Consider the following 17,493-nt stretch of genomic DNA (forward strand, 5'->3'; position numbering starts at 1 on the left):
ACTCTGTATGATACTACAATAGTGATACATGTTATTATAAATTTGTCCAAAACCACAGAATATACAACACCAAGAATAAACCCTAAAGTAAACTATGAACTCTAGGTGACAATGATGTATCAATGTATGTACTAGCATATCAATTATAACAATTGTTCCCCTCTGGTAGGGAATGTAGCTAATGCATGTTTGGGGACATAGGGTCGAAGAAAAATCTCTGTACCTTCCACCTAATTTCTGTGAATCTAAAACTGCTCTAAAAAAAAAATGTCTATCTTAAAAAATACTATTTAAATGCATTTTCTCTAAACTTACTTAGATAAAGGTATACATCCTAGCACTCTCCAACTGACGTATCACTATATAAAATAGTAATCATACAAAAATTATGACCCTGGCCTGGCCAGTGTGGCTCAGTTGGTCAACCCATGCATCAAGAGGTCCCCTGTTCAATTCCCAGTCAGGGCACATGTCCGGGTTGCAGGTTCCATCCCCAGTTGGGGGCATGCAGGAGGCAGCGGACCGATATTTTTGCTCTCAGATCAATGTTTCTCTTTCTTTCTCTCTCTTCCTCCCCCTCTTCTCTTCCTCTCTCTCTCCACCTCTCTCTCTCTCTCAAAATCAATTTAAAAAATCATCTTTAAAAAAACTAACACTGGGCCATAGGGAAGTTGTGAGTTTATGTCTCACAATAAAATGGTGATGAACCTCTGTTGGTTGTTATAAAACAGTTTATTAATAACTACCATGAAATGGAAATTTCTCACAACTAAATATAGGCGTGCCGGGTTTTAATAAAAGACACAATCTTAAAAGTTGAATATCTATCCAATCATATTTTAAATCTATTGAGAAAGTGTGCTACTGAAAGGCACTCCCCACAAGCACTACCTAAACCCAACTTGTGCTTTATAATTTTAGGTGTTTGAAACTTACTTTTCTTAAAGAAGGGCAAATTTACATTTTTCAGGTATTTTCAGACATCTGCAAAGAAAAATACCATGAGCCCACTATCAGGCCAGCTGTCAGGGAAGATGCCAAGTGCTATTTAGTTCTGAATGAGCTGAAGCAGAGACATGCAGTATACAGCTTGTAAGTCTGGGGAGAACAGTTAGACTTGGGCTAAACTAGGAGTTGGAAGTTGGATTAGATTACTTAGAAGGTCCTGTACAAATTATGGTCATACTTTGTAGGTACATTTGAGCAGTGATGATGGATAATGTATGTTCCTGTCTATTCTCCCTTAAGAAGATAGAATCTAAAAGCAGAAATTTAAGTTTGGCTTCCTCTGATATGAAAACCAACCATAACAATAATCTATTGTAAATACAACTTAGAACTGAATGTTTTTTAAAAGTCACAAAAGTAATTCAATGGGAAAGAATATATTATAAAAAGAACCTCGCCCAGCCAGTGTGGCTCAGGGGTTGAACTTCGACCCAAGCACCAAGAGCTCGCTGGTTCGATTCCATGAGTCCATACTGATAGAAGTCAATAAAAGGGGGAAGAGAAAGCTTTTGCTTACATGAGAATACCAACTAACTACATAATTGATGGAGTTAGAAAATCATCAATGGATGTTAAATATAGTGGATAAAAACGTGATGAGGAACAACATGTTTACCAAATCTCAAAGATCTACTTACAAAACACTTTTTAATAACAAAGCGAAAATAAGAAACTGTTAAGTGGAGAAAATTAGCAGACACTACCCTAAACAAATGATCAAGATACTTGGAACCAAATGACATCATGCACCTCTTGACATTTTGCAGTGAGAACATATCACTTCTATGATATTTGTGCTGAGAATGCATACCAAAATATAATCATGAGGAAATATCAGACTGACGCAAATGGAGAGCATTCTACAAAACAGTCTATACTTCACCAAAATATTAAGGTCATGAACCATAAAGAGAGGGGAGGAACTGCTCCAGATGAAAAGAAACTAAAGAAATATGACAAATAAATGATAATGTGTAGTCCTGGACTAGGAAAAAAATAAAAGCTGTAAGAAATCCTGTGAGGTTGATATTATTTTATTCTTTTTACAAATAAGGAAACCAAAGTCGTATAGCTAGTACATAGTAAAAGTAAACAGGACCGTTAAGGTATGTCCTCTTAGCATTAAACATATTAGGCATTTGTTATTTCCTGGCTAACTGTATCAAAGTGCTATATTCTCAATTAAAAATATTTGCACAATAGTATTAAGTATTCTCTCATATCCTTTTAACAGAAATAATCAAATGCATCACCCTCACTATATCAAAGTTGAACATTTCAAATTATATTTTAAAAAAAGATATAGTGAATGCAAGGATATCTGTTATTCATTTATTCTAGAACAACTAATTTTAAAAATGTTTTATTAAGCCTGACCAGTGTGGCTCAGTGATTGAGCGTCGACCTATAAACCAGGAGGTCACAGTTCAATTCCAGGTTGGGGCACAAGCCCCGGTTGTGGACTCGATCCCCAGGGTGGGGTGTGCAGAGGCAGCGGATCAATGATTCTATCTCATCATTGATGTTTCTATCTCTCTCTCCCTCTCCTTCCTCTATGAAATAAACAAAAATGTATTTTTTAAAATAAAGTAAAATAAATAAAAAAATGTTTTATTAAATATAAATAAAAGTAAACTCTAGCTAGATGTGATAAATAAAAATTATAATAAAAGCAGTTGTAACTTGCAAAAACTGAACCATAATAACAAATATTAAAACTCACACCGTTATCATAGTTACTGAATTTAAACAAAAGGTACACATACCTTTTCCTAAATGTGTATTTATGCTCATATATCTAGCTGTTCCTGTAAGGCTCTTGTGCTCTCTGTATGGTATGTGTTTCTTTGTCTCTGGATCAATATATTCCTTCGCCAAACCAAAATCTATAATATGAATAACTTGCTGGGTTTTATTTCCTGGTCGTCCTATTAAGAAGTTCTCAGGTTTTACATCTCTGTATATCAAGTTCTTTGAATGAACATATTCCATACGAGAAATCTTGATTTTAAAAAGAGAAGGAAGATAAACTTTATTTTAAGCTTTGACTAGCATAAAAAAGCATGATAGAGGAAAGACAACTTTCATAATAAAAACATTAAAAAATCAGAAATTGTTTCAACCCTTTAAAAGTAACTTATCAATCTATAGTTTCTCAAATATATATCTGATTATAATTAAAATTCTTTGCTTTTACTATTAATGTCACTTATAAATGAACATGTTTGAATTTTATGAATTCCTTTCAAATCAGTAAGCCTGATTTAATCAACATTTTAAGATAATGCTATATCATAAAATCGAAAAGCTTTACCAATACTAAATCTTGAACTCAAAAATATAAAGACATATTCACAAAGTTGCAGTTTATTCTCCCTCATCAGTTAAATAATCAAGCAACTTTTACAATTATATTTTAAAAACTTAAAAAGTCTGAACTGTTAAATAAAAACAATTAACAGAGTACCCTTTAGTAAATCTTCTTTTGTAACTTGTTTTTTTTACATTTTCCTTAGGTATGAAACATTTTAAAAGATCTTAAAACTTTAAAATTTTCACATATACTCTAATAATGATACAGTACATTTTTATTGTTTTACATATTCTCAAATAATGTTCAGTGTACAAACTGTCATAAAATAGAACATTACAAATAAAATAAAATTGCATCATTTAGTGGTAATCATGACTGACAATGCAATATAAATATACTGTAAACTCAAGCCATTCTAGTTGGTTAACAAATTTTGGATCATATAATATATAATACTCTATAGCCTATACTTTTAGTTAATGACATATTATGAGCATTTTCCAGTTCATGAAACTTTCTTTTAATACACACTTTGCATTAAAAGTATGTATTATTTTAAATGCATACTTTACTATTATATGGCTATTAACAACCTATTCAACTAATCCTGTTATTTCTGTACATTTTGGTTGTTTCCACTTTATTATAAATATCCTTGTACAAAAACCTTTAAGTACAGCTGAATACTTCCATAGGACAAATTTATAGAAGTGGAATTAATGAGTCAATAGAAAAAAACAACTTTAAGACTTCTGCAGCACACTTCTATTAACATTTATTTCAAAATTGCCTTAAAATCATCCTCTAAATTTGTTTTCCCATAGGTTCACTAAAATTTAAATAATTTAGAAAACTTCTCATTAGTTTGTTACCTCTTTTTTTCAGCCATCAGAATTTATTACAGAGATTTATAATCCATGTTTTTGAGGGTTTTCTTTTCTAAGTATTCATCTTCTAAATGAAAAGTGCTAGAAACAACTTAATTCTCAAACTGAGTATTCTGATCTTAAAGCAATAAAATATTAATTATTTCATAAAAATAAAATACTACACCTGATTCAGTTATTTTAAGTTAAATGCATCCTAAAAAGACAATATGAAAGCAGAAACATTTGTATTAAGTTGAATGCTCTGCAAGATAGTGTAGCAAAACTTGAAACTTTTAATATAAATTTGTGACTAAAGAACCACACAATTGTTCAAATGACTTCAAAGCACCCTGCTTTACTTACCAGCTGGATAGCTATCATGAGAACTGTTTTAAGAGAAAATGTTCTATCACACAAATCAAACAAATCTTCCAAACTAGGTCCCAGCAGTTCCAGCACCATAGCGTTGTATTTACCACAAGGGCCAAAATAGTAAACTTGAGGTATACCATCTGAGGGGGGGAGAAGAAGAAAGGATTTTAATAATTTCCTCGTCTTCAATATCAAACTTTTCTTCCTAGAAAATTCAATTAAAAAATTAATTTTGTAGTTTCAAGAACTACAGCAGGAGTTTTACATTTCCCATGGATACAATAAACTTTTCCTGACCCAACCTTCTCCTACTAGAGTGTAGCCTGGTTACACTTCCACAGCAGCTGCATGATTGAACTACATTACAAACAGTGCTTCATTGTTGGTCTCTACCACCTCATCAAAGACAGGAACTGGGCATTTTAGTCTTATATTTCCATGACCTAGAGAAATGCTTGGCACCTAGGAAAGATTTGATTTTCACTGAACAAAAGAGTCACTGTTCTCTTTCATAACACTGTGGTAGGCATAATGCTAAGATCAGCCTCCAAGAGTCCCATCCTCTGATGTATACACCCTGCACAATCTCCTCCCTCTAAGTGTGGGCAAAATCCCCAGATTTCACTTGTGATCAGGTTATGTTATATGGCAAAGGTGATATAATTAATACCCCTATCAGTGGACTTTAAATTAATCAAAAGTATTCTGGTGGGCCTAACCTAATCAGCTAAGTCCCTTAAAAAAAGGGTCTAGAAGTCAGAGACCTTCAGATTCAAAGCACAGAAAAGCTTTCCTGTTGACCTTAAAGAAGCAAACTACCATGTTTTGGAGAAAATCATATGCCAGGAAATGATGGGAAGGCTCTAGAAACTGAAGGACTTGGTCCCACAGCCACGAAGAACTAAATAATAGCCAGTGAGCTAGGAAAGAGGACTGAGCCTCAGGTAAGATTGCAATCTGGGTTTACATCTTGATTTCAGCCAGGCAACACCCTCAAAAGAGGACCCAGCTAAGCCATGCCTGGACTCCTGACCCTTGGAAATTGGCAGATAGAAAGATCTTGCCACCAGTTACTGAATAATTCATTATTCAACAATACAAACTAATCAAACTCCAAATTTAAAGTCTAAATGCACAGAAATCATCTGTATTTTTAGAACTATAAGACTCCCAAGTAACAAATATAAATAGATGATCAATTTATCTTAACACTGCATTTATCTATTCATCATGAGAAAATGAACTTCTCCCATCTTAAATGTCTCAGTTTTACTTACAAGTGGTGTAGGATTTTTAGAAGGGAAAAAATCTTTTGAATAAATCCTTCCCATTTTTTTTTAAGTAAAGAGCTTGGGAAACACAACTTTATTCTCTGTTTCCTCTATCATTGTGAATATTTATTGCAGGGGCATAACAGAAAACATTCAAATAGAAGCCAGGACTACGAGTTTCATAGTTTATCCCAGTGATGGGCAAACTTTTGAGCTTGGTGTGTCAAACTTCGCCAAAAAACTGAGCATAACTTGGGTAGTGTGTCACTTTGAGGAAAAAACTAACTCCAAGACTCTAATCGCAAATGTTTCATCCTCAAGAGCAGCAAATGTTTCATCCTTGGCATGCGGCCGCGTGTCATCAGAAATGGCTACGCGTGTCAGTGCTGACACGCGTGTCATAGGTTCACCATCACTGGTTTATCCCAATATTAACCATTTAACCTCTCAAGGAGGCTTGCATTGGCTTATCTATAGTATTAGGAGCCCAATGCACAAATTCGTGCACCTTGAAAGGAACTGTGGGCTCTGGGGCTGCGGTGTGCACAGGGACGGGTCTCAGCCCATCCTCCACACCCCCACCCGGCCCCTCCCACCGCGGCCCCCGGTCCTGTCTGCCTGCAGCCCCACTCCTGCCACCACCGGGCACCGGCAGCTGGTGCGAGCGGGGCCGGTGCCAACAGCAGGTGCGAGCACCCGGTGGGACTGCGGCGGGACTGCGGCACGCGGGAGCAAAGAATTTTCAGTAACCACCAGAGGCTCACCCCAATGACAGCGACCAGCACCCTGCCTTGGTCTGGCACCCCACTCACCTGCTCCACCATCCCGCCGCAGCCGACACCCTCCATGTTCCATGCTCTGCCACCTACTGTTGACACCCGCCATGTACCGCATGCGCCCCTGGTGGTCAGCATACGTCATAGCGACTGGTTGTTCAGTTGTTCTGCCATTCGGTCTATTTGCATATTAGCCTTTTATTATATAGGACTAGTGGCCCGGTGCATAAAATTTGTGCACGGGGGTGGGGGGGTGTCTCTCAGCCCGGCCTACACCCTCTCCAATCTGGGACCCCTCAGGGGATGTCCGACTGCCAGTTCAGGCCCAATCCCGGCAGTCAGACATCCCTCTTGCAATCCGGGACCACTGGCTCCTAACTGCTCACCTGCCTGCCTGCCTGATTGCCCCTAACCACTCTGCCTGCTGGCCTGCTCACCCCCAACTGCTGCCCCTGCTGGCCTGCTCACCCCAACTGGCCCCCCTTGCCGGCCTGCTCGCCCCCAACTGCCCCCCCCCCCACCGGCCTGATCACCCCCAACTGCCATCCCCTCCTGGTCTGATCACTCCTAACCGCCTCTGCCTTGGCCCCACACCATGGCTTTGTCCGGAAGGACGTCCGGAAAGTCTCCCGGAAGGTCTCCCAGTCTAATTAGTATATTACCCTTTTATTAGTATAGATTACTAGTTTGGATAAGACCAGTGTTTCTCAAATGTGAATCTGAGTGAGGTAGCAGAACATCTGAAGATAAGGAGGTAAGATAATATAATCAGGGCGGGCATGAAGGGAAGGGGACAAGTTCAAATTGCATACATGGCCTCCTCCCAGAAAGAGATTCCCATACATGCCCATGTGTATATGTCAGCACCCCCATATCTATCTATCTCTCTCTCTCTCTCTCTCTCTCTCTCTCTCTCTCTCTCTCTCATCTATCTCTCACACACACAGAACTGCCACTGGGAATCACTACTGTAGTATGTCGTAGTATGTATGAATCACTCTTACCAAAGCCACTCTTATCATATGTGTGTCACCTACCCCTCACATGTATGAAAGTGGATGAGAGGCTCACTAAAGTTTATTCCAACTCTAAACTACTGCTTTTACAAAGCTACATACATTAAGAGCCGAGAGTGGCAATTAAGACTTATGAACAGCCCTCAGCTACTAAGCTTTTAAAATTATTTCTACAGAGACATTTTCCTCTCTATACCATGGGAATTTTTTAATTTTAGCAATTTCTAATAACTCATTTCCACCCTTTAGTTTGTTGCTTCTGATCTGGGTAAAAGGAAACCAGATCATCAAGCTTGTTGGAACTATATATAGAATATAAAAATAAACAGGTCTGAAGTTCTTCAATGGAAGGACTGTCAAAGGCTTTTCTACTTCCTTCTGAGTCACCATCTATATTTCTAGTAGTTAAAGTTGTTGTGTAATGATCACTGAATAAGGTAGCAACATATTTTGGTTTATTAAAAGACTGACTTTTTCAAATGTTTTCAAAGGTTTCTAAAAATGGAAAACCACTTAAGAAATTTGTCTTAATCAATTCAACAAATGCTTTTTGAGCATCCACTATATCTTTTCGGGACTGGGTTAGACATAACAGATTATGTGTGAACAAGATGCCATGATCAAGGATGATTTAACCCAGGAAAGCAAGTTTAGGTTATTATTTAGAAAGCCATCAATGTCACTCACCATAATGACAGATTAAATGTGAAAAAGTATTAGTTCACATTAATAGATGCTGAAAAAGCATCTGACATAGCTCTCAGCAGATTTGGAATAGAAGGTCCTCAACCTGGTAAAGGCATCCATAAAAACTCCCAGCTAGCATCAGACCTGAAGGTGAAAGACTAGGAACAAGAAAAGGATGTCTGTCCACTTTTACCTCTTCTATTCAACAATGCAATGAAGCAAAAAGAAATAAAAGGCATTTCAAAAATGAACAGTCTGTTGATTTAAGAAAACTTAAAATACTTGTTCCTATTTGATAACAACAATAGAGTTCATGTTTTCAAGTAAAATTTAGAATTTTGCAAAATTTATATCTGCCAAGATGAACCTGAAAGCTTCTGCAATACTTAAATAGTATCACAAGTTTCTGATAAAACTTGTGATGATACTATTACAATTTAAATTTGGTAATGAAATGTATCATTATTTGAAATAACTTAATGAACCAGTATTTTCCAGATCACCAATGCATATATTTACAAAATCATGCACAAGTAATTGATCTATTAAAAGTATGATGGATATTATTGCAAGAGAGAACAGAAAAAGTTTTTTTTAATATGGTTTCTAACTCTACATTGCAACTGACCTTTAAGAATCAATCCCCTGCACTAACCATTTTGTTCAGTGGTTAGAACATCAGCCTGAGGACAGAAGGGTCATGGGTTTGATTCCCAGGCTAGAGCATGTGCCTTGGTTGCATGCTCCACGCCCGCTGTAGGGCGCATGTGGGAGGCAACCAATCCATGTGTCTCTCTCATCTCCCTCTTTCTCTCTCTCTCTCTTCTTCCCTATCTCCCCCTCTCCTTCCTCCCTTCCACTCTGTATTAAAAATCAACGGAAGCCCAGCTGATGTGGCTCAGTGATTGAGGGTGAACCCATGAACCAGGAGGTCATGATTTGATTCCCCATCAGGGCACAAGCCTGGGTTGCAGGCTCAATTGCCAGGGGGCATACAGGAGGCAGCAGATTGATGAAATTCATCATTGATGTTTCTATCTCTCTCTCCCTCTTCCTTTCTCTCTCTGAAATCAATAAAAAACATATTTTTAAAAAATAAAAGCCAATGAGAAAACATTCTCAGGTGATTAAAAATAAAAACAAGAAAAACAATCACCTGTGAAGTTTTGGTATAGTATCAAAAGGATATTAATAATTTAAAAGTTAATTTATTAATCAAGGTTTACAAAGTTGTGAGTTAAAACCTTGTTGATGAAAATATGAACTGGTACATTTTTGGAGGAATTTGCCTTTCCCTTTTTAAAGTAAGCAAAAGTATGCATACAGTGATGTCGAAGCTGCACTGCTTGTAACAGTAAAAAACAACAACAGGGAACTACCTAAACATCCACCAACCCTGGACTAATTAGGCAAAATATGTCATACCCATTTTGGAAGCACAAGTGATTTCTACTTTCTCTTTTATATTTCTTAAACTTTTCTAAATTGTTCTGAAAAACACACGCTACCTTTACAATCAGGAATAAAATGCACATTTTAAAAATTCTTTTGGGACCACAAAAAAAAACTTGAATTAGAAGAAGATTTAGACCATATTTACTTAATCCACACATTAACTGTAACTGAGCTAGTATTTCTCAAATACTCTCCTCCCTAATATTCAAAGTTATATATAGCCTTGCCTCTATTCTTAACTATTAACTTCATTTTGGAGTTCTTAGGAATGAAGCAAAGTATACTATTCAGACTATAATGTAAGTCTAGCTTCCTCTCCCTTCCCACCATAACTCCCTAATAGAAGGAATAAATAGATCCACACTAAGGCCCACATTTACTCTGCCTCACTTGGTTTGAACACTTCTAAGGTTGCATTTCAAAAAATTTCTACCCTAGTTCTGCCATCCAAGTTGTCAAACTTTTGTTTTTACCCAACCTTCAAGTCTCCTCTTTTCAAACTATCTCTGAAGCATGACCCAAATTCATAATTATTCCCACAGAATTTCTCATAGCCAAGGGAAGGTATGCATAAGTAAGTCTGCTCTGCTTCACTTCAAGTAAGCCAGCTCACTGTTGGGAGGAGAATGTGTACCTAACATATTCATTCAAACAAGTGATATGCATACCATACCTTTGGGTTTCTAAAATAACACCATGAAAAAGGTCAGCAAAGGGACAAAAATGAGCTATTTCAATTTTCTCCAAAATTTTCTTTCTTTAATGGTTTCAAAGTGTCTCAAAATTATGTACCTCAAAGTGTCTCAGAATTATGTATCTCTACATTATCCAAAATGACTAAGTCCCATAAGTAGCATTATATTTCTGTGAGTAAATTTAAACATTGAGTCTCCAATATGAATGAAAATACCTCAGCTTTATTATGCAATGTAATTTTGCCTTAAAATATGACTCAGTACAAATCATTGGTGAAAAAAAGATGACCTAGCTCTGAATGACTCCTTGAGATACATCCTGTTTTGTGAGTCAATGAATATAAAAACTTTATAGATAACTATTGATAATGTATTTCAACACAAATTTTATGTCATTGAAATATAAAATCAAGAGTTATATATTTTTTTAAAATCACGAATACAAAGCAAGCTCTGTAAAGAACAAACTAGATTTCATTTCCAAAGGCAGGTCTGTGTTTTCTAACAAACGGGCTAGGGAGTATGCTAATCAAAAACAAAACAAAACAATCACAGCAATATAAATATGGTAGTCAAGACCACAAGGAAGTGTTTTTGGAAGTGGGAGAGGTAAGGGAAAAGAGGGTAACGGAGAAGAGAAAGGCTCAGAAAGAAGGCTTAGCAGGAAGAGTAATGAAGGTCTTAAGTTACTAGCTGTCTCTTGATCAAAGTATTTGGCTACTGAATTGCATGGATGCAATCCAACTCATGGGCAAAAGCAAGCTTTTGTATTTGTTCTTATATCTAGTGAAATTTCAACTATAAACTTTTACTCCACCCAATTCCTATTATTCTAAAATTATTTTTTGAAACTACTATAAAAAGCCACCCATTGTGAATTCATCAAAGTTCTGATAATTTCCAACATCAGTATTTTTCAGGGATGCTTATTAGCATCTCCACTTTTCAAGACAAGTGTATTTTATTTTTCCCAAGTAAAGCTCAACAATGGGCACGAATACAAAAATCACATATTATTTGAAAATACAATCTTACACATACTCTACCCAAATTAATTTTACTAAATATTTCATTTTATATTTCAGCATTCCATTTAAGTGTCAAATAACATTAATTTATGTCACAAAACAACATAAGGAGGTCTAATACTCTTAAAGAGTACTTAGTACTATGAGCCAGGCATTGAAATACGTCAGTTCGTTATAAGTAGGTGAGAGTTAAGCATATCATTAAAAGAAATAATATCAGGATGTTTCTTTCCATTTTCAGGTTCAGTAGTACTCATGTTGGAGAAAGAACAACAAAAAAATTAATATTCTTGTTAGAAAATTTAAAATTTACAGATCTGGTTAAGAAAACTTAAAATCTGATTACAAATACTAAGTATAGAATTATCACATAGGCTATGTTCTTTTCCAAAGCAGTTTTACTTTAAGGCATTCTTAACCTTTAGCATAAATGCTTATACTCCTAGCTCAGCAGTTCTCAACATATGGTCTGGAAATACTTGGGGACAGGTGTAGATGGTCCATGAGACCGTTTCAGGAGGTCACTGACATCAAATTACTTTTATAATAACACTCAGATGTTATTTACCTTTTAAACAGTCAGTTTTCCAGAGGCTATATGACATAATTTGACAATGGACTGAATGAATGAAGAAGATATGAGAACTTGGCTGTTTTCTATTAAGCCAGATATTAAAAGAGATGTCCAAAATATGTAAAACAAGGCCACTTTTCTCACTTTTTCTTATTTGGAATATATAGTCAGTTGTGATTTTAAAATATTGTTATTTTTAAATGAATTAATGTGGCAATATTTTTATATTTCTATTTTAATTTTTCAAATGGTAACTATCAACAGCTATAACCCATAAAAGAAAAAGTTCTCTGGGATCCTCAAAAAGTTTTAGGGGTATAAAAGGACCCTGAGACCCAAAAATTTTAAGCTCTGATATGAACAAACAGGTGCCATGAGTTCCAGACTTGGTAAAAGTTACTCCATTAATGTAGGAATCCCTTTCCATGTCCCAATACCACAGCACCCACAATTAGTAGTAAAACTCTACCACTTAACCTCAAATAAAAGGAATAAAGCCACCCCAACTGTAAAAAAGAAGCAATAGTTCTTGTGATAATTCTACTTATACATTAGAAATTATTCTAAATTTTAAAGAACATTAAAAAATAACATCACAAGTATTCTTTATTATATTAAATATTCAATGAATATCATGTGAATATGATATATTATTCATTATTCAGTTATTATCATCTTTGGGCCTAAATAATTAAGAAAAAAAATGGATTGTATCATATTTACCCCAAGCTTTAAGATTATAAACTTTTTCTTCTAACAATGTGCTACTTTATATTTAAGTCTAAAATAAAACATGAAATATAAAATCAACATGTTGTTTTACATGGCTTTTTGCTTTCTTTCTTTTTAATATTAAATAGGAAATAACAAAAATGATGCTGTATTTTAGAAAATTAAATATTTTATCTCCATTTAGTCATATCCTATTCAAAAAGTATGGTTTCTTTTTTAAGATTCTTATGTGATTAATTAATCTCTAAAAATACTATAATTTCCCTATAATATACAACAATCCTAATACCTATACCATACAAACCAAACATATTTCAAGAATTCATAGCATTCCTAAATGTGCACATTCTCCATAAACTATAACAAAAGAACTTTGTACACTTCCATCTTCTAGTACCAATGCACACCTATATTCACATATCTATCCTGTCTAATAAAAGAGTAATATGCAAATTGACCATCACTCCAACACCCAAGATGGATGCCCCCATGTGGTCAAAGATGACTGTGCCCATGAAGACACAAGATGGCCACCACATGATGGCCAGCAGGGGAGGGCAGTTGGCAGGGATCAGGCCTGCAGGGGAGGGCAATCAGGCCAGCAGGGGAGGGAAGTTGGGAGGGACCAGGCCTGCAAGGGAGGGCAGTTGAAGGCGATCAAGCCTGCAGGGAAGGGCAGTTGGGGGAGACCCAGGCCTGCAGGGGAGAGCAGTTAGGGGGGACCAGGCCTGCAGGGGAGAGCAGTTGGGGGGGGACCTAGGCCTGCAGTGGAGGGCAGTTAGGGGTGACCAGGTCTGCAGGGGAGGGCAGTTAGGGGTGACCAGGCCTGCAGGGGAGGGCAGTTAGGGGCAATAAGGCTGGCAGGGGAGCAGTTAGGCATCAATCAGGCTGGCAGGGGAGTGGTTAGGGGGTGATCAGGCTGGCAGGCAGAAGCGGTTGGGGCAATCAGGAAGGCAGGCAGGCAAGCAATTGGGAGCCAGCAGTCCTGGATTGTGAGAGGGATGTCCGACTGCCCGTTTAGGCCCAATGGGATCGGGCCTAAACGGGCAGTCGGACATCCCTTGAGGGGTCCCAGATTGGAGAGGGTGCAGGCTGGGCTGAGGGACACACACCCCCCATGCACGAATTTCGTGCACCAGGCCTCTAGTGTGTGTGTGTGTGTGTGTGTGTGTGTGTGTGTGTGTACACACACACACACACACACACACACACATATAAAGAGGTAATACGCAAATTAGGCCAGGACGCCGTAATGGGTCATGACCAGACAGGAGGAGGTTGCGCGCGCAGGTGAGGCCCGGAGCGGAGACGGAGACAGAGACGGGGGGCCAGCCCGAGCCCGCATGGCGGCTTGAGTGGCCCCAGAGCAGACACAGGCAGGTGGCTCAGGGGACAATGCGAGTCAGGCGCGGGTCCCAGCCCCCCATGGGGTGCCTCCTTGCACAGCAGGAGGCGGGGTGCCTCCTCGCGCGATTTCAATCACGCGCTGGGCCTCTAGTCCTATATAATAAAAGAGTAATATGCAAATAGACTGAACAACCAATTGGTAGAACAACCCAACAACCAAAGTGTAATATGCTAATGATATGCTATGGCTGCTCAATTGCTCGCTATGACATGCACTGACCACCAGGGAGCAGAAAGTCAACAGGTCGACCAGTTACTATGACGTGCACTGACCACCAGGGGGCAGATGCTCCGACCAGTAGGTTAGCTTGCTGCTGGAGTCTGGCCCATCGGGACTGAACGAGATGGGCCGGACATGCCCTAGAGCCCTCCTGCGGTTCCTCCACGGCCTGATCGTGCACCGGTGGGGTCCCTCAGCCTGACCTGTACCCTCTCGCAATCTGGGACCCCTCAGGGGATGTTGGAGAGCCAGTTTCAGCCTGATCCCGCAGGCCACTCCCCTTGGGAGGGCGCCAGACACAGGGCTCATGGCTGGTGAGCGCTGCTGCAGCAGCATGAGCCTCTCCCGATTGGGGACTGATTAGGCGCAAGCCCGCTGCAGGCACAGTAGGGCCGGGATAAGCAGGAGCCCGATCCCTGCAGGCCACCCAGAGGGACCCCACTTGTGCACGAATTCATGCACCAGGCCTCTAGTAAATCAGTAAAAGTTTAGCAATGCATAACTTACAGAAATTCTCATACAGAAGAGTCCTCTATAAAGAATTAGAATTATTATATATACTTCAGATGTCTTCTAAAAGCCATTAATCTAAGATAGAAAAGAGAACTCTGAGAATCTACTGATTTACATAAACTGTTTGTTATCTAGGCTGAGATTAAGTCTTCACTAACCACCTACTCACATAGTATCTTCATTATTTTTGTTGATACCAAAATACTGTAGGTAATATTCTAATTAGTTTATTCACTTAAACCTTCCAGGTTTTTACAATATTTTCTCTCAGTTTTCTCAAACAGATACTTCTATATAAAAATAACAGAATTTCTTAAATTTAAGACATGATCAGAGAAAAATCTAATCTGGCAATTCAGTGGAAGGAATTTTAGATATTACTGTATGTGTACACTCATGTTTAAAAGGCTAATACTATTACACACAATGTTTATCAACAGTGAATAGTATGATAAAATTTCCATCCATTATGGAATTACTAACACTCATTTAGCTAGCAGACAGAGCTAAATAATATTGAAAAAATGTGAAAATGTATCTATAAACCAGAGCAAAACACACAGGAAACACATAAATCCTGACTTTTAACAAGGCACAAACTGAGAAGGCAGAGGCGTCAGTATAAAGAAGATAAGCCCTTTTAACAGCTCTTAGAAGGCAATACTATTCAGAAGTATAATTTTAGAAACAGCCACTGCTGCTATTATCAAATTGCATATTGTTTAGAACATCATAGCTCAGGAAACATAAAAAAATCAAGCCACTTGTTTGAGAAACAATGATATAAAAAATGAATGGTTTCAAACCGTATGTTTAATGTCATTTCTATAGTTAGCGATTTGCCATGAACAGTAATTTATGACAGAAAAGATTATTTTACCTACTTTGATAAGTAATAATTTATGACAGAAAAAAAGTTATTTTACTTTCTGTGATAAAGATAACAGCTTGATAAAGAAATTTCATAAAATAATTTAATTGCAAAGTTCCCCCAGTATCAGCTATTTAAAATCATCTGATGTCAAAGAAATCATTTAACATAAAAAATCATTACTCAGAATCACAGGTTCTCAAAAGAAAATTCCCTATAAATTTCAAAATATGTTCCAAGCATTTTCATAAAGTATCAACAATTCAACTAAACTTTTTCAAAGTATATAAAAAATAAATTAAACCTAATCATTAAAACCAATCCTACTCTGAAAAGTAATTTATTTTTAGATGACTGAGTTGTATAATTCAGTTCATTAAATAAGCATTTGCATATCTCCTTGCTTTATCATTTCCATTAACTTAAAAAATATTACTGATTTTTCCTTCTATTTCTAGATCTCTAAAATGAGAAATTAAATTTACCTAATCACTAGATAAAATAAAATTAATTTAAAAATTTTGAAATCATATGACTGTTTCTTTGTCAGAAATAAAAAACTCAAAATTTAATAATAATTTTGTAAAATATTAAAATATCAAACTTTAAACATATAATCACAGAACTTAAAAAGGAAATTTTAGAGATTCTGCATCACAACTTTATATCTAATAAAACTGTCTATTATTCTCATTTAAGAATTTATCACTTCAAGCATTTACCAAGGACCTACTTTATTGATCATTCTCAGTTTCAAGAATAAAAAGATGAATATTTCACTGCCCTCAAAGAGTTCAAATTTTAGTGGTAGAAATAGACATAAGCAAATAATAATATACTATGATATGGTAAAAGAAAAAAAAGATACATTAACAAAAATTTCAGGTCCAAGAAAAAGTGTTTTGGGAGAGAACAAACAGATGTTAAGAAAATGCACTGCAAAAGAGGTGACATTTAGCTGGGCCTGAAAAAAGAAGGAATTCACTGAAAAAGAAAGAAGACATTCCAGAAAAAAGAATACAGACATGAAAATAATAAGGTCTATTCAAGGAATAGTAAGTTAAGGGTGACTAAAAAGTGAGTCAGTAGAAAGAGAAATTTGGACTTCATGCTAAATAATAACCCTCTAGGAGGAATAGAAGGTAAGAAGGAGGTGAGATGCACAACAGGAGACCCAATTCAAAGAAAACTGACAAGGAGACTGAGAGAAGAGACAGAACTGACAGAATTTTCTGACTATCCCAAGAGACCTAAATCAAAGGTGACTGACATTTTCAGCTTTAATGTGTGTGCCACCAATGGGACAAGAAAATCCAGAGAAGAAAACAGGTCTTTTGGGAAGAGAGAAAAAAAATCATTAGAAAAGTAAGTAGAAAAGAAGGTAAGGAGCATAATTCTAGGTATATTAGAATTCTGATTCCAGTAGGAATATACACGTATAACTAGATTTTAAGAATGGAGACAGGAGATAAAGAATTGGAAGCAATCTTTATATAGATCAGGGGTGGGGAACATACGGCCAGAGGGCTGTATAACACCAACAAAATCATTTGTTCTGCCAAGGCAACTGCAGGTGGGTCTCGAAATTCAATAAATCTAGGGTCTTTTTTCATAGCAACATAATTTGTTTCAAGTGGATTATATTAAGTGAATGATGTTATAAATATCCAAATGGACCTTGAGAG

The 17,493-nt window shown here is 37.0% G+C and overlaps 1 protein-coding gene across 8 annotated transcripts in view; it reads right to left on the reverse strand.

The window, feature by feature from the left end:
• The window catches only part of CSNK1G3 (casein kinase 1 gamma 3), a 112,983-nt gene that overhangs the window by 36,806 nt on the left and 58,684 nt on the right, over window positions 1-17,493 (reverse strand). For all 8 annotated transcript variants that reach the window (XM_079788311.1, XM_079788310.1, XM_079788313.1 and 5 more), the window contains exons 5-6: window positions 4,555-4,703; window positions 2,775-3,009 (exon numbers count right to left, since the gene is read on the reverse strand). In XM_079788311.1, the coding sequence (XP_079644437.1) occupies window positions 2,775-3,009; window positions 4,555-4,703 (384 nt within the window). The remainder of the gene's footprint in view (window positions 1-2,774; window positions 3,010-4,554; window positions 4,704-17,493) is intronic.

Source organism: Cnephaeus nilssonii (assembly GCF_951640355.1).
Source record: "Cnephaeus nilssonii genome assembly, chromosome: 2".
In the NCBI taxonomy this organism is placed as follows: Eukaryota; Metazoa; Chordata; class Mammalia; order Chiroptera; family Vespertilionidae; genus Cnephaeus; species Cnephaeus nilssonii.